We start from the raw sequence: 22180 nt of genomic DNA, 5'->3' as shown, positions 1-22180 counted from the left end.
AACTCAATGCACTTACTTGTATGGCAAGAGGATCCGTTGGAATAATTTCATCCACTCTGTATGCACTCTGAACACCATAGGAATCTGCACGACTATCTCCACTGTTCTCATTGTTGTGTGATCTCACTGGTGGTTTCCTAGAAGACCCTTGTGGACCTGAAGACACTCTCTTGTTGTCTGAAGGTTTATTCTTATTGCTCATTTTATCTCTTGGCATTGAATTTCTCCCACCATCCCATTTTCGATCTACAGGTGAATATATACAAGAGACAATATAACAAGGTTATTATAATAAGAACACAAAATGATATCAACTTATATACAGATATCTGATATTATATTCATTCAATAGTGTAAGTTGTATACATAAACTATAGATGCTAAAGAAATGGGTCGAGTATTAGTTTTGCTGACTTGGGTTTTATGCCTAGGGTACATAATACAGGGCAGTGTTCCCTTTAACCCTTTCACCACCAATGGCCTCATGGGATTGTGTGTTGTCCACCAGCCCCCTCACTAACATAATGTGAGAGTGAGTGTGGTGTAATCAAACTGATATAAAAATACTTAGAGTTGCTTATTTTTTTAAAATAAGGTATCATTTGAATGGAAAATAAATTTTCTACATCATAGTAGCAAATACATAAATTCAAATATCACACACATAACCGAAATATGGATTAATGTAATAAAATATTAATAAAACAAGCATAGGTTGTTTATTTATTGACATATCACAAATAAACAAAATATTTATATTACAAACAAAATTCAAATTACCAACATTTATGTTCCTACAAAACTTCTGTATACTGGTTAAATGGTCAAAATCGGCGAAAATTTGTCAGAAAATGTTATTTTTAGTCGTAATAAATTTGAACGAAAATAATTAACGGCTCACTAATCCGATTACGACGCAATAGTCAGCCCCACACCGGCAATCAAAGGGACAAAAATATCTGAAGTCGTCGCCCCAATACCTTCTGAAAAATCAGTTTGTGTAATTATATATCATTATTTGACAGAACAACAAAAAATTATCACCAAATTTATCCTCAAAATCAGTAAAAAATGCCCCCAAGTTGGTAGTTTACGAGTCCGAATCAGGACGCCAACGTGACGCTTTTCGCCGACATGTTTACCCACAAAAGCAAATCTACAGTCGGGACTTTGAAGTTACGTTGCGATAATCTGATCCTTCCATATACTGCATCGAGTTCACGCAGCCATCTCCTTGTATAAAACATCGTATTCATAGTCAAAATTGAGTGGAAATTTCTACGAACAGCACCTTTATTTACATTGCAAACGATGTTAGGGGAGACAGATTTTGCCTCAGCGATGTTGAAATTTGAATTTTACATTGAAAAACTCGCGTAAAAAATCCGATCGGAAAATCGCCCATATCACGAGTAAGTTTCCCTCCACTGACCTCTACACACTAAGCTAATACAAATACAAGTCATAAAATAATCCACTATATAGCCCAAAATTACCCCCAGAACGTTAGCATGGGCGTCGGCACGGTCACAAGATTGCGTAAATTTGAACGACATTCAAAAATTCAACCGTAAACTGCCGTCGGCAGCTCACACGGGCTTAGCGGGAATTTGATGCTTACATACAAGTACAATGTGTTCCCATAGCTAAACACTTGTATTCACCGATGTATTTCAAGTCAAATTCTGTCGAAATATCCAAAGATAGTGACATAATTTATATCGTAGGCCATGTTATGAGAGCCGTTAATTACTTCCGCCATGTTGAAATTCGATTTCGTGAGCGAAAAACGCACAAAAAATTACGATCGCTCGTCATTTGGATCGTACTCGAGATACCGTTCACTGTCATGCTTTCAAAATGGCTGTGTAGATAAACAAGGCTAATACGCATGTGTGGAACTAGTTATGGCAGCAATTTTTGCAGCAATAGCTGCCGTTAAACGGCATAACGGCGAGGTAGGTGAATGAACTTTGGCGTTCCCGCAATAGCGGGAATTGGTGGGCGCCCTAGAGCGTTCCCGCAATAGCGGGAATTGGTGGTGAAAGGGTTAAGCCAATTTGACACTATTTCTAGTGACATACCAAAATTTGGTGTTCTCCTATCCCTACATATGTGGTGACTCACAAAAATCCCAGTTTTTATCATTTTGACTCACAACAAAATCTGGCTATCATTAGAGGGCACACTTCTGCAGGATGGGATGGTATCAAGGGGTGAGATGTGAGTGATTTAAGCTATTTACCTGAGGTATGTGCAATCAAGTGAGCCTTATCTGTTTTACCACAAGCTGTACCTTATCTCATGACTATGCGGAGAATATCAATATAGTACATCCGACTTCAGTATATTTCAGATGAATTTGTTTGTTTGACGTGAAGTTAGTAACTAAACTCAAGTTGTATCTTGAAGTGGATTGATGAATGTACAAGTTGGAATGTTGAAAATTCTGGTATGACTCAATCTATTTTCTTGTATGAACCTTATGCCATGTGTTCACATACACACATATGATATATGGCTGTGTATATATCAACATTGAAATGGGAAATGTTTGAGAATGTCATAATAATCTGCGATTTGCAAACAGCAAAAGAAAGAACAAATACAGGGTAAATGACCTTTCACTAGGCTGATGAGTGCCAAATATGAAGAACATAAAAACATGTTTACTATACCTGATGAACCCATGTTTCTCTTCACAGATCTGTCTTGTGGTCTTTGACCCGAGAAGCTCCTTCTAGCTGGCTGTGACTCTCTCTTGGGAGGTCCACTGTCTTCTGCTTTCTCTTGACATTCTTGGTTTAATGACTGGTCTTTCTTTCTCTCCCTTCGATCACTGAAGTCACTGCTTTCTGATGCAGTCTCCCATTCCTCATTTGCTTGGTCTGATGAATTTTGGCTTGTAAGACCTGTTGTTTTATTGCTCTTAGGTAAGTTTACCACTGCTGGTGCACTGTTGCCTCTCCCTCTACCTCGACTGGATTCAATACGCCCTGCCCAACCTCCTCTTGGAGTTTTGCTTTCTTGCTTTCTTTGAAATCTTGGTGGCCGTTCATTTCTGAGAAACCTTGGAGGTTCTGTGCGTCGCCTGTCTGGTCTTTTGTCTTTACTTTGTCTCATTTGTTGCCTGTCATCATCCCTTCTGTCAGAATCATGCCTCCTACTAATGTCTCTATCATTATACCTTGGTCTGTCATTATCATCACCCCGACCTGGTCTGCCACCTCTTGAGCCTCCTCTACCAGTAGTAACACCACCCCGACCTCGAGAGGAACCGCCTCCTCTTCCCCTTCGTGATGGTTCACCCCTTGGATGAAAGCCTCCCCTGTCTCCTCTATCGTGAGATCTACGATCATGTTCTCTATTTCTAGGCTCATATTTTTTGTCATTTCTAACATCTCTATCGGGCCTCTTCTCCTTAACTTTATCCTCAACCGACTCAGCAGCCTTTTCTTTCTTCTCTTTTGACTTATCATCAGGCTTTTCGTGTGATGACTCGCTCGCTGTCTGGCTAACATTGTCATCAAATGATTCACTTTCTTCTTCATCTTGCTGTCTCCTCCTTGGCGGTGCATCTTCAAAGTCTGACCCTTGTTCATCTACATCATCCTCTCTGTCTTTGAAATGGTGGTCTCTTGATTCTCCCCTTGTATTCCTAATATCTCTACCACTGCCTCTTCTAAAGTCGCCTCTGCCCCTCCCTCCTCTGCTAACAAATCCTCTTCCACCACGTCCTCTGTAACCATATTCTACTCGTCCCCTAGAACGCCCTCTACCTCCCCCTCCCCGTACATTGTTATCTCTAAATCTATTATCTGGTCTCATGACCTCTCTTCTTTGGTCTCGTCGATGTGAAGGTCTTTCTCGGTCTCGGTCTCTGTCTCTATCTCTGTCTCTATCTCTGTTCTCTCTGATGTCTCTGCTTTCTCTGTTATCTCTCTTGTTTGTGTATCTTTGATCCCTTTCTTTGCTATCTCTTCTGTCAGATTCTCTAGAAGATTTCCTTTCTGGTCTCATTTCTTCCTTCCTCCTGTCTTTATTATCTGGCTTCACTTCTTCTTTCCGGCGATCCTTGCTCTCTGATCTCACTTCATCCTTGCGTCTCTCTTTGGTATCATTTTTAATCTCCTTTGCCTTCGAATCTACCCTTTCAGATTCACTATCAGGTTTAACTGGATCTTCCTTCTTAACGATTTCTGTGTCTTCTTTCAGGGGGTCCCTCTTTTTATCTTTCGGGATGCTTGCTTCTTTCTTTGTCTCTTTTACACTGTCATCATGTCCAGATTTCTCTTTTGCTAAAGGCAGCTCAGTTTCCTCAACCTCATGCTCATCATGTTTTTTGTGCTCTTGGACCTCAGCCTTTCCTCTCTCTTCACTTACATTTGTTGGCCCAGCTACAGGATGCCCTGGTTCTACACCTCTACCCTTAGGTGGCTGCATTGCTCCTGGAGGGGGTGGGTGTGCATGTTGCCAAAAGTAAGGATCTTGTGGATGAGGGAATGGAGGTCTATAGAAACCATGATGTGGTGGAAATGGATGTGGGGGCGGGTGACCTGGCCATTCTGGTCCCCTTGTAAATGGCGGAGGTCTTTGTTGTTCATGGCTATCATCAAATGGGTCTCTCTGCACTCTTGGTGGCGGTTTTTGATATTGTTCATGATCTCTCTGAGGATGATCTCTATCTACATCCCTTTGTTTACTCTCTTTGTCAGCTGCTTTATCATTTTCTCTTTCATTTGCAACCTCTTCATCTATTCTATCATCATCTTGATGCTTGTCTTCCCTATGCTGCCTGGCCTCATACTCTTGTCTGGGATCAAATGGTCTTCCATAAGGTGGTGGATATCGCCTCATGTCAGCATCAAATGGTATCATTTGGGGTGGAACTGGCCCATAGGGAGGTGTACCCCACCTTTTTTCATGGGAGTCTGGAGTATGGCGACCACCACCTTCATGGTCTGAACCAGAACCAGTACTGTCAGCTCGCACACGCTGCATCATTCTCTTGTCTGGAGGTATTGGCATTCCTGTGGGTCAAAGCAAGTAACCAAGTTTTAACAAACAACAGCGATGACATACACATGTGTGGGCCATAAATAACTGAACTTAAAACACTGCATATGGTCATAGGAAGCTTGCTGAAACACATTATATATTCCTAATAGTGAAATATCCAGGTGTTACGCTATGTGAATTTGTGTTACACCATTGAATATTAAAATATTTTATATGAAACTTTGTCACCCACAGCAAAGCAGATACACTGTTTCCTACAAGGGGAACTTTCCATATTTGGACCAATGACCTTGATACAATCTGACATACTTCTAATTCACTACTACTATAAATTTATAAATTTGCAAATAGCACAAGGTTATCACTGATATGCATGATTAGCAATTACAGTTTTCTTTTTCTTTCTTTCTTTTTTTATTGGGGGGGGGGGGGGCAGACAGGGCTTAGATAAAGGCAAGTGAGCATAAGGAGTGTCAAATCTAATATTGAGTATATGTCCTTTACCTTGTGATGTAGGAGGCATTGCCATGGCTCTGGGATCCTGCATGAACTGTGGGTGCATACCATGCATACTAGCCCAAGCCTGTGCTCTCGGGTCTCTTGGATCAAACCCCATTCCAACTGGTGGAGGGTGTGGATGCTGTTGCTGAGCTGATTGTCTTTGTGGGTGTTGCTGTGGTGGATGTTGTTGCTGTTGCTGTTGCTGTGGTTGTGGTTGCTGCTGCTGCTGCTGTTGTTGTTGAGGTTGTTGCTGCAGTTGCTGTGGTTGTTGTTGCTGCTGCTGCTGTACAAAGGGAATGACAATGTTTGAGATAATATGTTCAAAGAAGAAAAGAATCCTAGTAAAATATTTTGTAGATATTGTAAGAATATATTAAATCCTTCGAAAGGAATAAGATCTCGTGTATTAATTTATTTTGAAGTGTCCTATAGCCATCAGTTATGGGTGATAGATAGAAGTCGTCACTGCCATGACTAAGAACATTGTGGCATCATCTGGCTACAGTGTGCAAAAATAAAGCCCCCCCCCCCCCCAACCCTTCCTCAGTATGACTCAAACTCGGAACTCATTTCAAACAATACTGACAAATGGGGAATAGTTGCTCAACATACCTGCATCTGTTGTTGCCTCAGTTGTTCTTGCTGTTTCTGGAATCTTGGGGGTAAATTCTTTGGTATGGGTCTTTGAAAACCCTGTTGTCCACGTTGCTGATAGCCGTCATGAGACCCTGTGAGAGAAAAATACTTATGAAATATGTCTTCTCATCAGGATTTTTACCAAAGACGTCAATCCAATGTCTGCATGTATGTCTCTTCAGTTTTTGAAGAACTTCAGAAATGCTATACTAAGATTTCAAGGAATTATACAATATGTGGAAGACAAGGGGAGACTGTCACAGTGATACATTACTACCAGACAAGATACATGTACATGTTATGTAGTTCTAATTTGGCAGTCAGCAGTAACGCATGAAACTTTTTCATTTTAAACTTTATCCACAGGGAATGTCAGTGTACAATATAGCCATCAGTAATATGGGTGATAGATAGAAGTCATCATTGCCATGACTACGAATACAGTGGCATCATTTGGCTATAATGCAGATAAGAAAGTGATTTTTGCCAGCCTGACTTCAAATATGCATCAACATCAACAACTAACTTGACATGATTGTGTCACATAGCACTTGTACCCCATGTTACTTGCCCGAAAATTGAAAACAAAGATAAGATTTGTGTCGTATACTCAAACACATATACAGAATACATTATACTTTTTCCATTACCTTTTTCTCTGCCTTCTCTTCTGGAACCATCACTACTTCCACTCTCTGTCCTCTGTCGTTTAGGTTGCTCCCTTGGCATTTCAGAGTGTTCACTTGTTTCTTCACACTCATCTGATGCATCTTTCCCCTTTTCACCTAATCTTTCTTCTAGTAGTCGAAGTTTTTCTAAAGCAGCTGATTTTCTTTCCTCTTCCATCCTCTTTTCTTCATCTAACCTCCTCTGTCTTGCCCTTTCAATGGCTGACGACATCTCATCATGCTGCTTTTGCCTTTTTTGTCTCCACGATTCATCTTCATCAACCTCAGGAGTCTGGGGAAGCCTTGAAGGATATGGGGCCTGTAAACGCATGAAACGAAAACAAATTACAATCGGTCATATGAAAGATCAAACATGAAATTTTGAAATACAGAAGACACACAATTATCCCAGGACAGAGTAACTGAACTAGGCTGGCCTTTTTGTCAAGTAATTTTCAACAAATTTGGTAAGATTTTCATCTCTTCAATTTTTTAGTAACGTGTCATACTGAACTCTCTGCCAAAATGTCATGCTAGTGTGAAATTTGTTGATCTCTTAGTTTTTTCCTATATCCATTGTAGGACAACTCAAATGTTTTGCTATACAGCAAGTGATTTTAAGGGCATAAAAACTTCCTGAGCTGCCAAGATGTTTTACCAGGGTGCTCAACCCAAATCATGGTTAAAAGGTATGGAAATTTATGTATACTGTAATTTATCACACTTCAAACATGCCCCCCCTCCCTCCCAAAAAAATGGGAGTCCACATTATAGCAAAATCACTTAGAACACAGCAATAATAGCTAACTGTTACATGAAGGAGAACACTGGTTTGCAATATGAGAAACAGCAGGTTTCAGAGAAGTTCAGATGATTGAGTCTGCTCTGTACGATTATACATAATGGACGCTACATGTATATGCAGGGATACTGTAAAGCAAAGGTGATATGAGATGCATGATAACAAGGCCACGTCATGCAACATAATTTACATGATCCAAACAGATGCACTAGTCTTTAGGGCACCAACACAGCAGCTGTTGCCTAATATGGAATGAACAAGTGTCAACTAAGACGACACCACACTACACTACACTACACTACACTAGACACCAAATGCACACTAACATCGAACTGAACATATATACTACAACACAAAGACTACACACGTACATACATAAGCTCATGCGCAATGAAGCAATACTTTCAGTGTTCCCTGTGATAGGCTCATTTTCATTACCCAATGATTCTTCTTGTTCCCACAAGAACTCCAAAATCACACAGTTGGCCGATAAAACACTGAGCGACAAAGGGAACACTGACAGACGTGAACGCCACATGCATTGCACTGCAGTTTTTGTAAGTATTAGGCTGAGAGATCGGACATGAGTTTGGTTAGTAAAACCTACCTGTTGAGGAGGCCTATGATACTGTGGAAGTGATGGTGGTGGTGGTTGTGATGGATGTTGATAATGACCTGGAGGTGGTGGAGGACCTCTCTGATCAAAGGGTGGCTGCTGCATTCTATTCCACCTCTGTTCAAATGCAATCAACAGGGATACTTTGTCAAACAGAACTTGGAGGAACACGTAAAACAAGGACAAAGTAAAAGACGGGAATGATGGGTACAGTAAGACCACAATGGAGGGATGTTTTGAGGTGTAGAGGTTTTGGGTTTAGATTGTTTTTAAAACTGCAGCAGTCCCCTTGATTAATTAATAAGCTTGGTTTTAACGCCAGTAGCATACACCCATACAAACGCACCCACACATACACACACACACACACACACACACATACATTTGCATTTGTAACATCCAAACATGCATTCTCCTGACTGACTGACACACTAGTTCAACACCAGCCATAACGTGGAGTACCTGTGCATCATATCCAGGTCCAGGTGGTCTTTCATGTGGTCCTCTGTTTGCATGCGGTCCTTGAGCTTGGTTCCATGCCTCCCTTGGGGGTCCAGGTCTTGGTGCATCTTGGTCCTGTTTATGTATACAGACATTGATTGCTGGTATATCACTAATCCTTTGTGCAAAAACACTTTATTAACACAACAATTCACATCTTCATCATTTCTAATAGGCACTGATTATTCAAATATAAATCTTTCTGACTAAAACATATCAGAATGCAGAGTTCTGCCGAGTACCATTTCAGTACGGTGCAGCCACTATACAATAATTGTATGAATGAAAAGAATTTAATCTTATTTGCGTAACAGCATCTATATTATCCAATCAGTTACAATACTGAGGTAAATAGCTTCAGAAACCACTATAGATTATAAAAACAAGATGCTATGTATTTACCATGTTTAAATATATTTTTGACTGTTCCTAATACATGTCCAAAGCTTGTATTTATTTGGTTCAAGTAAATTTTTCAAATCCTATGCCCATACATTGTTTTGTTTACCTCTACAGTCAAGTTAGATTGTAAGGTACGCTGTGTTGTTCAGCCCAATCAGGTTTCTAAATCATGTAAGTGCCGACTGATAGCATGGCATGAATGTCACATCTTACAGTCATGTTATTAATTCTATTATTTTGAAACGGTTTGGAACAAAAGTTTTGCTTTATGACCAAAGTGATTAGATGTAACAAGTGAAGGGTTTGACACCCGTATATACATTGTTCCAGGAAAATTTTGATGATTATCATTGGCCATATCTTTCTCACAATTAGCAACTATCCTGGAATATAAATAAAAGTCATTCTAGCACTTACCCAAGAACCTGCAGTTCTCTGTCTTTCATCAGTGTGCTTACTCTTCTCATTTTCTCTACTCTGTTTACCATACGACTCATCTTTGCCTTCCAAATTTTCTCGCCTACAAAATTCAATATCATAATCATCTACTATTATCCCCATGATTTAGCTTTTTTTGATTTGGTAACGTTCTTTTAAAACAGTGAAGCCATCAGTTATATGGGTGATAGATAAATGTCTTCATTGCCATGACTAAGGTCAAAGAAGCATCATTTGGCATCATATCCAATAATTCAAGTGATTAAGTTCTCACTTGTTTCAAGTAAAACAAGCTGATCCCTCTATTGATTAATTAGTATAAAGAGTAGCTGTGTTAATCAATGTGTACTAGTTAAAGTTATTCTGGTAGCATTCCTGAGATAAACTGAATTGATAATTGCAGGAGCTTTCGAAGGCATGTATGTAGCCTCCTTCTTCACATATCTGTGGGTGAAGACTTTATTCACTGACATCTCAAGATGAAGGCTACATTTCTCCGAAAGCTCACATGGTACTTATTTGGCATCATTTATAAATAACGAAACTATGGTTATTTTGCGTAATAGTGTTCATTTCTCTTCTCAAATAATATAATTTTCACCCTTTTTTTGACTTATTTTGCAGGTGAAAATTTCATCTAAACAGTAAATGACGACAACAAAAATGGTTTTATGACTGGTGCATGTTATCAAAACTAAATAACTCACCCTGAATCTTTATCATTTTTTCTTGGTGTTGGAGGCTGTGACTCTTCATCATCACTAAAAACTAATTTTTCAGAGTAATCAATTTCTCCATGTGCTCCTGCCCATCCACCATCATCTGCCTCACTCTCTAATTGGTCAAATTCCTTGAGATTGGCAGCACTAATTATTGCAGGCCTAGCATACTCTTCACCAATGTCTACTGGGCGTTGGGATTGGGGTGGTGGCCCCCTACCAGGTCCTGACTGCTGGTATCTGAAATAATAGATTTTACGTCATGAAACTTGAATAATATTTGAATGATTTTCTTCATCTACCTAAAATCCTTCACATTAATATTGTTGTCAGTTTCATTTCAATTTGTTTTGTTTCTAGTTTACACACAATACCTCTTCTGGAAGATGGCACTATACAAAAGACAAATTTAAGTTACTAATTTCTTTTCACATCAGCAAATTTCCCCGAAAGTGGTAATTTGCAGTGTGTTTGCCAAAAGAATCCTAACTTTACGAACAGCTTTAACTGTCTTTAACACAGTGTGTTCTGTTTGCCAATTTGACATGCCACTGATGCACAGAAGTTGTTACAACCAACCAATATGTTGTGTTTACATATCTCTTACTTATCTGAGTCTCAAGAACCCAATTATTTTTTTATTGTTTTGACAGAGAATAAGCTTGCTGGTTGTTCTTAATTAGTTCAAAACTGACATCAGTAAACCAAACAATACCTACCTTGGGTCAGGATGAGAATGAGGGTGTCCAGGATGTGGATAGGGATGTCTTGGTGGTCCTTGCATTCCAGGCATATTAGGAGGAAAGCCTCCATGTGGCATTGGACCACCCTGAAAACCTCGACCATACATATATGGAGGCATCATGCCCCTGTACTGTTGTGGTGGTCCCGGCATAGGACCGCCTTGAGCACCATTCATGCCTATACGTGGTGGAATATTACCACTGGGTTTCACAGCTTCTCGTTCACCTTCTTTGTCTCTATCTTTGCCTTGGTCTCCTCCAGTGTCCACATTTGCATTGCCTTTGTTCATTGTCCCTCCTCCCTCCTTCCAATTTCCTACATCTGAAATTAGATATTGAAACAAAGTTTAGTTTATGCTCTTATTGACTACAGATATTATGGCAAAGTAATGCAAATTTTCCTTCCCTCTCATTTCCCCTTCTCTCCCAATGAAAGATAAATCTTGAAACGACTGCCACTCTCCACTAGAAGCCAGTCAAAGACTAACCAAATGTTTTCTCCATGTATAACTAAGTTACCAGAAATATGGTAGCTGAGACTAAGGCATGTCTTTCTAGTTGCATCTTCAAAACAATGGTCACTTACTCTGTGGTCTTAAGCTTGGCCCTGGGCCATACTGAGCCTCCTTGTTTGTCTGCTTTTGATCTGAATCTGCAGGTACATCTCCGCTGCCTAGTGTTGGGAACTCTTGATTGAAATACAAGTTCTTGCCCTTGCCTCGTACTGCTACAAGAACCAAACAAAATCACAAACTTTACTGCAACTGTCACCACAAGGTTTGTTGGTTTACCAGTAAACTTTCTAACATGTTTGACGTATCACACATTTCAGTAACTATTCATTGCCTGGTAGCCTGATACATAATACATTTTGTTGATGTATACAATACAGTTCAAATTGTTTTCAGAAAAATGTTGAAGGGTGACCTATGCTAAAATATGGTGAAAGATTTGAATGATTTGAAGTGTGTACTTCGCATGTACATTTGTCTGCCTCTTCCTTTCTGCCTGAAAACTTTGACAATAGTAAGATGATCCAAACTTACGTTCCTGAATATCTCCCTGGGCCCCTGCGACTGAGCCCCATGAAGATTTGTTGGATGATGAATCTTGTTGTTGTTGTTGCTGCTGCTGCTGTGGTTGTGGTTGTGGTTGTTGTTGTTGTTGTTGCTGCTGTGGTGGTGGTGGCTGTTGTTGTTGCTGCTGCTGTGGTGGTGGTGGTGGTTGTTGTTGTTGTTGTGAAGTCTTCTGTGTTGCATTTACATGCCCCTGTGATGTAGTTGGCTGTGTTGTTTCTGGTGGTTGACTTCCAGAACTGTCAAAACATTGCACAGAATAGTGAGATCAGACCACATGCATTATACCACGCGCGATCCAGGTTCAACAAAAAATATGGGATATATATTCTGGTCGTTCTACATCACGACAATGCATGTCTACGTCACTGTTTCTGCCGTGTTCAAAATGTGTCAAAACATTCAAAATGGCCATTACTTTCCTCGAATTTTGTTTGATATTGATGGCACTGGTATAATTATGTTATTCTCCAATATTTTTTTTCATTCAGCTGGAAAATACTTGTGACCAATGGGTTCTCACTACTCGTCTAGTGATTTGTAGTTACAAAGCGCCCTTATGAAGGTCACTTGTGTTTTCCTTGGCTAAACAAAGAAAAATATTGGGGAATAACATCTAGTTATTATACCAAACTGTTAAAAACATGTACTGCACTCCCAAGAGACCACAGACCACTGTTTGCATGTCTGCAGTTATACCTTTTCCTAAAAGATCAATCACTCGCCAATAAATGTTATTGATTGAAAAGTAAGTTTGACCCCTTACTTGTTCTCTTGTTTCTCTTTCTCCTTGTTTCCCGTACCCCATCCTGATCCTCCAGAAGGTACCAAATTTACGTTAGGATCGTTACCGCTGTGTTCACTCTTTAAACTAGGTAGATGGGCTGGTGGCGGCATACGCCGAGTGCTGCTAACTTTTCCAAGACTTTGTAAGCCATGTCCTCGAGTAACTGTGGAAATACATGATGCATTTACAAGGAGTAAGTACAGTTCTAGATATACATTATATCTGAACAACTAGTTTTTTTGGGTTTTTTGCACTGTCTGAAATTAACCGGTAAATAGAAACAAAATTTAAGAAACTTTGCTGAAATTGACATGTGTTAGTCTGGGACAATAATCCATTTCAAGACACTTGCGTCTTTCCATTGTATTTCTCATTTACGGAAGAGGTTTGCCACAAAGCCACACACGTATTTATCTGGTAAATTCTACATTCTGGTACAAAATTTATAATTTACTTCTGATAGGAATTATTTGCATAGTTTACAAATTCAAATGACCATCTCTCATATTACCTGAAGTTTTCTGTGTTTCTACACTCTTCCCTTTATACGTATTATACAAATTAAGCGAAGCATATTTAGTCTTGCCATCCTTCCCCTTACTGGCTAGCCCCGAACGCTCGGACATTCTGCCAACCGGGTCATTGAGTTATTTCTTGTAATTACCCCAGGAACGTGCAAGAGATTTCTGAAAAATATAAAATTTATGAAATGTTACACCCTCTATCATTAAATTAAATGTGTTTATCACGCTGGTAAATCACAGTTATAAACAGACACACCATTTATATGTAGTCAAGAAGTGATACGACACTTTTAACTGAATTGATGTTTGGCTATAATGTGTTAAATTATACCAAACATTGCTTTGTCTATACACGTACATTGCTGTATTTCATCACACTTAAACTGTACTATTTCAGCAAATGAGTTGACAAATCCACAAAGATGATGAAACATAGTGCAAATGTTGTGTAAGAATACAACTGATTGTATTGAGATTAATCACATTCATGTTACTGTTATCAATGAAGCCTGTTATTTAACTCAGTTTGTAGTTGCTGTTGCTATGGATTTTCCTGCTTTTTGCATGCTCACTTCATGAACTACAAATGTAATCCTAGTTGTATCCATTTCAGTCCAACACTATGGTTACATGGTTAAGACATTGCTGTTGAAATGGCCACAGTTACAACTACATGTGTGATCTTTCACTCCAATTTCAAAACGTTTCCTTCAGAAGTACAATATAGCATAACAATTAGAATTTGTCACTTTACATACACATGTACATCATTGTAATACATTTGTTATGTATGTATGTATGTAGACAGACAAGATACTTTGTTATTCTAACAGCAATGTAATACTACATGTAGTTGTATTGACTAAAATCGATCACAATGTCTGGTTGACATGCTTTCTCAGATCACCTGAAAATTGTTAACATGAATCACCGTAAAGGGCAATTGGAATGATCTTAAGATTACCCCCTCTTCACATAAAATCAATGATATGCTCTGAAATTTGATATCAAGAGATAAGTGTACCCTATTTTAATAAAAACATGGAGAAACACCTGAAAACTCTCACAGCTTATCAAAACATCAGCTAACACCAAGTAGAAGCTATCACCCCCATCTCCACAAATAGTTTATTCCACAAAGGGTAATAAGCGCCAAAGGCCATTACTTATTAATCATATGCTATACAAAATATACTTGCAAAGTAGTGTAACCATAACATAAGATGGATTTATGTACAATTACTTTCATATGATTTAGATTAATATTTTAAAATATATTTCCTTGCTTCACATAAATCCCTTCAATGCACAGTGACAATAAAATACTTGAGACAATAAAATTCTTACGACACTGCAAAGTGTGAAAATGCCAGACAGAAATGTCACAAAACTCAAAAGGATAATCACTTTAGATTCTAAATGTCAAGGCTCTACCTTCCATTTCCCATTCACTGCTCTAAACTTTCTAGCGACCTCTGATGAGGTGATTGCTCTTTTCACCACTGGGAGTACACTAAATAGACAGGTGGAGAGTTTCTTAATTAAATAATACTTTCATACTCATTACTTACAATGGCTATAGTGAAACACATCTATAACTTACCAGTAGTGTGAAGATGCAATCAGCCTTTTACTTTTTAATTTATGTTCTGTTATCAGTTTGCTCTGTGGGTAATTTCTGTGGGTGATTTTGAAAGCTTCAAAATATGTCTTTTTTTCAGTTTTCTTCTTCTGTTCCCAATAACTCTCATTATAGATATAATAACACTTACTCATACAAAATAAATACACCGTCACTCTGTACCAACAAACAAGTATACACCCCTTCCACAAAAGTAATAATTTAGCTACATGTACATTAATCACTCATTATTCTCATGTCACACATATAGTTTATTATTGCTAAATCTCTTGATAACAAAATAATAGCATTATGAAAATTAAATATCATAGATAATACTCTATTCATGCCTTTGTACAAAGTTTCTTGATGTATTGTATTTTCCATTTCCTGAACATACATGTACGTAAATCATTATCAATCCTAACCACACGATAAACAGTTATTTTATTTCACAATCATGAGGAAGGTTTCCAATATAACAGCCATAAATGAAGAATGCTGATTTTTATTTACCTAACTGTACCCTACATTGTACATGTATGTCTTCCTTTTTATCAAATGTGTTGTACTTTTACGACTGTATCGTTTTCAAAGACCTCACTTCTGTATACAAATAGTACATGAATTATGTCATTTCAAGCTTGTCCTAAATCAACACAAATGTTCATATAATTCAACTGTGCTATACAACGATATTACACTCATCGACAACATGCTACCAAATCTGCCAGACAAATCTTTGACATCAATCAGTACTGTACAAAACATATATTCACCATTCCTCCAGATCTACCAAATTGAAAGAATTTGATGAAAGTGAACAATTCCAATGCAAAAAAAAAAAAACTTAAAAAAATGAAATAATATTTCAAGCCAGTTTTATCAAGAGCCTGTATGTTCAGTTACATGTACATGTTGGTAAGACTAACAATTCATTGGTATATCCCCCTTCTCTTCTTTTCGTACCTATTGTGACATTGAGTACATGCTGTCACATGTATTTGTCATTCTAAAGAAACTTGTATTGTAAGTTACATGTATTGTTCACATAAAGACTAAAGTGATAATTACAATCAAGCTCATGTATATCAGTATATGCTCTAACTTGATACAAAAGAACACAACATGACATGCTTGAAAATCATAAAAACATGTCACTAAGTATCAGACCACTATCAATAGCTAGCCAGTTTCCTAACCTCCCATTTACAAATGTACTGTGAGAGCACCAGAAGTGAACACTGACTCTAGTTCAACTATTCCAGATGACACATTGTTAGCATGTCCTTGAGTGACCTTGTGACGTTGTATATAGGTTGAAGGACACAGTAGTGCTTTTATAGTGAGAATATAATCCAGCGTCCTCACAAGAAAAAACATTACGAGGAAAATTCAACATAAACCTATTTTTAATGTAATTTACCCCTGTTGAAGTAATACAAATCTATGTTTGATGTATAGTGCCTAATGGCATGGTAGGAACATTTACAATCTATGCAGAAGCAGGCTTGTATAAATTACAATGATGAAATACATATATAGCTGAAAGCAGTGACCATCACAAGCAACATTATCACCACAATATCTAATGTATGTAAACATGTTATTGACTTTCATGCTACATGTAGTCTTATGTATATTAAAGACAGCAAGTCCTCTAATGAAATACATAAGTCATTTTTGGTGAGTCAAAATAATGACCTAGGTTTTCTTGCAAGTCACCACACAGTAAGAGATAGGGAACACAAAATTTTGGATGGGTCACAAATCGCTCAGTGGCTTGTCAAATTGGCTTATAGGGTACACTAATTATGTACTATATTGCATACATTGTGGTCATTATTAATATTCATCAGCTTGGTAAATACAGGATCTCCAATTTGTAACATAGTCGGTTCCACTTTGTATTGTAGAATGGACCTTCTTTCAGTCATTTCTCTTATCTAGTGGCTGGCTGTAATTTGCAACGTCATTCTGAAGAGGGACTTGTGTCACCGACTAGCATTCATCTAAAGCTCATTGACACTTTCCTGAATTGAACTGACAGTGCAAACCTGAGACAGCAAATGCCCACCTTTCAAAAGTCTGTCAGATTCAAAAGGCATGCAAGACTTTCGTGTACTTTCTGGTACTATGTACTTGTTGATAGGGGTTGTATGGCTTCTTCACAGACAATGACATGACTGCATCCTCAGTTGTAAAGAAATGGACAGGCATCCTTTCTTTTTCTCTACATGTACATGTACATGGAAGGAAAGAAACCCATTCCTTTGTTTTTTATTTTCAGTTTAAAGGCTGCTTTTCTTTCTCATAAGTGACCTGGCATGGTATGCATGTTGTCACAAGAACAATCCAAGGATTGTGACTGCTTATATTGGGATGGAGAATTTGTGACAAAGTTGGATCAAAGAACATTATGACCAGACTGAACAGTCATGGACACTCAATACATGCTGCACAAACCCAATTTCTCATATGACATTTTGCTTATCTTCACTTGAATGTGTAAAAAGCAGATGGAGCAAAGGGAATGACAACAACTGATATTTGGGGGTTAATTGGAGTCCGCTAACATAGCATGTATTTCGTGCCCAATGAAATGTGTCATATACACAGTTAGTTTTTATAAAAATTATCATGGTATAGCCTTGAATTCCTTGCAGATTCATTCACATAACGTGATTAGGGCTGTTTAGAAACTACCATTTCATGTTTTTCATCACTTGTGTGGGATATCTCCAAAATCATTAGCCCTGCTTGCATGGTGTGTGGCCAGTCCATGACTTGATTCTGACTATGTGGAGATCAACACACACAACAGCCATACAAGTAGGGCTACCACATCATGTGCTAGCAGCTTTCATGGGATTAGACACATCATAGTGTGATGCTAAAATATTGAAAGAGTACATGCATGGAAGTAGGCTGAAGCTTATAGCACCAACATTTAGCACCACCCACATTTAGTTTTGGAAGAAATCCCTTCTCTGAGCCTGCCCATGAAAAATGTTCAGTACAATGTCTTAGACAGATGATGGTAGTATATTTAGCCATTCAGTGCTACTGAACAGTAGCATGCTCTGGAGATCAGCAATATATAAATTTTGATTGACTGACTCTTCAGGTATTGGGTAAATTTGGGAGTAGACTATGAAGACATCAATTAAAACTTTTTCCTTCAAACCCTGCCTACAACAGTATAAAATACAATGTTGAAGGTTGAAAGACCTCTATGAATAATATATCTAAACAACCTCTGATCAGAGACTGTGCTTGAAGGTCTTCTCAAGGTCAACACATCCAATATACAAACAAAGCTGAGGTCAAACACTGAACAAGTGTAGTTTTCACAAGAATGATAATTACTGTACTAAAAGTTTAAAATAGTGTTATTTCATAAAATTCACATGAATCATATAAATAAATATGGACACACCCCATGCCAGTTCTATGATTATACACAGGTGTATATACATATGTTACTAATACACCTAGGCTTCAATTCATTTAAATCTACACTGGTAATGCATTACATCAGAGAAAATAAGCTCCAGAGCCTGAAGTACATATGCAGCACATATTGTAAATCTAGGAGTACTAACTCACCTGAACAAGTTTCACATTCCCACATACAACTGTGTCCTGTTTTATTGTTGCTAAATCTACATGGCATATACATGTACAATGTAGTCTCTGTTGGTACTCTAACACCAGGTGTTGTGTACATGCACGTGTATGCCACAATTTGGAAATATTACCAAAGAAATTTTGACTCAAATGAATACCACTTTCTGACATTTTCAAAAACTATAAAAAATACAATCACACATAACGAACATCAAGTTCTTCATGTACAATTATCGGTTGACTGTAATGATCTTGGAATGTACAATACAGTCACTTCCTGGTAGAGCAATCACTTCCCTTCAATCCCTTAATATTTTCCATCATTTGTTGATATCATATGGATATACTATCTATAGTTCTACTTTTCATTATGTTACACACCAAGCCATTTTGGAATAAATATACTACATTGTGTATACAACAGTCTGTCCCATATTCCTCCAACCCTTATGTAAACTCTGAACTTGTTTATGTGAATGAATACATTTTGCTTTCCATGGGTCATGGAAAAGCTATACTGCATTTCTTTGTGTTCATCTTTCAAACAAAGCAAAAATGTCTTTGGATAGAGCATGACAGTATCTAAAGAATGTCGGATCATTCAAACGATTGAAGACAGTTGTGCCACGATCCAGTTTGTTATTTCAGTGCAGTGGTATTCACCTTTCAAAAGTGTCGTTTCCTCCAGTTTCACTACACTAGAAAGATTGATCTATATATGTTCATTCACATGTATGATAAATGATATGTTGAATATACATGGAACAAAATAACAACATCACTCAACTTTCAAAATGAAGTGACGATTTCTTTTTCACATAAAGGAAAACTTGAGAACTCTGACTGAAAACGAAGCGAAAAATCGTCGCCATTTTGAATTAAATCTCCTGAACGACGAAGGACATAAACCGGCGTTATGATCTATGACAGCTATGAAACACCCTTATCTCACCTTGGACCATGACACTGAAAATCTGCTCTATACAGGATATATATTTTTGAAAATAAATGGTGTTAATCTTAAAAATTTCGATGTAAACAAATATAGTATGTGACCTACTATATTGCACGATAACGACTGTCGGCTGACATGGACGATTGCGCTTGGATACGATCAACTGTGTCGTAATGTCGTTTTTCATAAATTCAATTGTATTCAACAGTAAAATTTCTTTCAAACTAAATATAATTATGGAATGTTATTGGCTGTAAAATATAAATGAAAGCTGTACCGATCAAAACAGTATGATTACCTTGCAATTAAAATGTTCAACTGGCTACAAAATATGCAAAAATATGACTTTATCCAGTGGCGAACAAAGAACACAGGTCACTGCATAAGGGTCTATTTTTCGCAAAATACCAACATATTTTCATTCAAAATTGGACTTACCCTTGCCCGTTCTTATGGGTGATTTCCAAAGAACAACTAGAATCTCCTTTGATGGAAAATTCTACAGGATGGCGACAGATTTGTCCGATATTTCTACAAGGTGATCGTTTCAAATAAAGATGGCGTACAACGACAGCTCGGAGAAGCTGCATAAATTATGCAAATCATTAGTCATCAAGCTTTCCGTCCCAGGATGCAGCCGGCAGGCCCAGCTCGTGATGTGTACAAAGTTCTCTTGACCCCAGACAAGGAAACAACAAATTTCAAAGTTACAAAGTATTGAAACCCTCGGGTTGTACAATTGTCATAAGAAAATGAACTCCTGACTTTTTTGCCATGTGGATATGTCATTATTTTTCAACATACAAAATAATGTCAACGTCAAACTTTGTAATCCGACGGCAGCACCGAAAGTGAGCTAGGTTAAAAAAAACGGGAAAAGAAAGAAAACAGTGGAAACGGATGATTATCATCCAATCTGATATACAAACTAATTCAGAAAACCACAAAGAAATAAGCCATGCTAATTTTATCACGATGATACCTGGCATGCATAAGCTTATAAGGTAATAGGCCCAATGCCAAATAGTGAATTTAAAAATATCGAGAAAAGATAGATATAATACAAGAAAGAGAAAATGTACACAGGCACATAAAATATCAGTTCTTTCAATAATACCAGTAGATTTAATAAAAAGTTGGAATGTGACCAAACAGGTAGACACATGATGGGGGAACTCAGAGGGGGGTGCCGAACTTAAGTATAGCTGAATTAAACATACTGTCACGTGCTTTTGACCATAGACTTACATACTAGTAGTATATAAGTTATTATCATCAGCCCGAGGCTTCGACATTATCTGTCTTACATATCACAAATGAACACGCGCTTTATACGACTACTTGTGTTTTTATATGTACATTGTACATGTATTTCAGTGCGAAACCTATGGCCCCATATTTATTTTAGGTACATGCGCTCTCTGGGAATACATATAGTTTGCACTTGTTGACAAGTCAAAACAAGCTATCTGAATATATTATATATCTCATATATATTTGTCCTAAGCAAATGATATAATATGCATAAGAAACTAAAACTGATTATAATATAATTGATACAACTAGTACTACAACAAAAAACGTATATGGTTTCCGTGCATTTTTACAGCTCCAATTCTGTGGAATCGGCTTCCTTTAACATTCGCTTGGATTCTACAGTTGAATCTTGTAAACGTAATCTTAAAACTCACCTTTTTAAGCAATGTTATAATTACCGGGAGTGATTTTCGTGCAGCGAAAACTATTCACGTAATGTTACGTTTCTGTTGTTATTTTAGCCTTGTTTGCTTTGCATTGTTTTATTTTTCATTTTTAACCACGTAAATTGTTATCTATTATAATTTTATCCATTTTTCTTCCCTTCTGAGTATTTTAAAGAGCACTGAGACGCAGTGTAGTGTACTCAAGAAATTAAATGAAATTGTTATAATTATTATTACTATGTATGTCTGGACCTGTATCACACTAGTCTTTACTTGCCGCATGCTTGACAATGGAAGGAAAACTCTGCCTATTCTTACAGTCTAGTCACGCCAATTTTCACCTAATTAGAACTCGGATTTGATTTTAGGAAAAGAAGTGAACAAGGTTGTTGTTATTATTGTTTATTATCCATTTGCTATAGCATTGGAAAGAAGAAATATTTTACGAATCTTAGGTAAAAGGGTAAGAGGGGGGGGGGGGTAGCAAAGCTAGTCCAGGCCGTCTCCTACGACACTGGCAGTGCAACATTTATACGATTGGATTTGTTTTGTTTTACTTATTGTTGGAAGTCTTACAAATGTTTACTTGTAACAGTAATATATGTAGAGACATTATGGATAAAACGACGGAACGAAAAAAGCTCATCAAAAACAGAAAGAAAACAACAACTCACAATCCAAACTATATTATTATATTACAACTGTAGCGTTTTCAATTATTGCAGCTATTCTTAGCATGATGACGTTTTCATGTTATCGACCCCAGCTGCAATAATTGTAGAGTTAGTTAGTTTTGAATTTGAGTTGTTTGTTTGTTTGTTTGTTTGCTTGTTTGTTTT

At 37.7% G+C, this 22180-nt stretch overlaps 1 protein-coding gene and 3 non-coding genes across 7 annotated transcripts in view; all 4 read right to left on the bottom strand.

Moving 5' to 3' along the window:
* The window catches only part of LOC144441498 (uncharacterized), a 35407-nt gene extending 15196 nt beyond the window's left edge, over window positions 1-20211 (bottom strand). For 2 of the 4 annotated variants that reach the window (XM_078131081.1, XM_078131083.1), the window contains exons 1-15: window positions 20077-20211; window positions 13420-13594; window positions 12888-13071; window positions 12092-12360; window positions 11632-11772; window positions 11022-11367; window positions 10291-10542; window positions 9563-9665; window positions 8705-8818; window positions 8234-8359; window positions 6807-7143; window positions 6133-6248; window positions 5524-5803; window positions 2679-5030; window positions 17-246 (exon numbers count right to left, since the gene is read on the bottom strand). In XM_078131081.1, coding sequence (XP_077987207.1) covers window positions 17-246; window positions 2679-5030; window positions 5524-5803; window positions 6133-6248; window positions 6807-7143; window positions 8234-8359; window positions 8705-8818; window positions 9563-9665; window positions 10291-10542; window positions 11022-11367; window positions 11632-11772; window positions 12092-12360; window positions 12888-13071; window positions 13420-13534 — 4965 coding nt within the window. In that variant the 5' untranslated portion in view covers window positions 13535-13594; window positions 20077-20211. The remainder of the gene's footprint in view (window positions 1-16; window positions 247-2678; window positions 5031-5523; window positions 5804-6132; window positions 6249-6806; window positions 7144-8233; window positions 8360-8704; window positions 8819-9562; window positions 9666-10290; window positions 10543-11021; window positions 11368-11631; window positions 11773-12091; window positions 12361-12887; window positions 13072-13419; window positions 13595-20076) is intronic. The other 2 variants (XM_078131082.1, XM_078131084.1) reach the window with 2 other exon arrangements.
* LOC144441853 (small nucleolar RNA SNORD83) lies at window positions 5951-6020 on the bottom strand. The gene has a single exon (XR_013481560.1). It is a non-coding gene; the product is annotated as a small nucleolar RNA SNORD83 (small nucleolar RNA).
* Window positions 6543-6614, bottom strand: LOC144441855 (small nucleolar RNA SNORD83). The gene has a single exon (XR_013481562.1). It is a non-coding gene; the product is annotated as a small nucleolar RNA SNORD83 (small nucleolar RNA).
* LOC144441854 (small nucleolar RNA SNORD83) lies at window positions 9751-9822 on the bottom strand. Its single transcript, XR_013481561.1, has one exon. It is a non-coding gene; the product is annotated as a small nucleolar RNA SNORD83 (small nucleolar RNA).
* Window positions 20212-22180: the final 1969 nt, after the last annotated feature.

This window comes from Glandiceps talaboti, chromosome 10 (assembly GCF_964340395.1).
Source record: "Glandiceps talaboti chromosome 10, keGlaTala1.1, whole genome shotgun sequence".
NCBI lineage: Eukaryota > Metazoa > Hemichordata > Enteropneusta > Spengelidae > Glandiceps > Glandiceps talaboti.
This window is presented reverse-complemented; position numbering and strand designations above follow the sequence as displayed.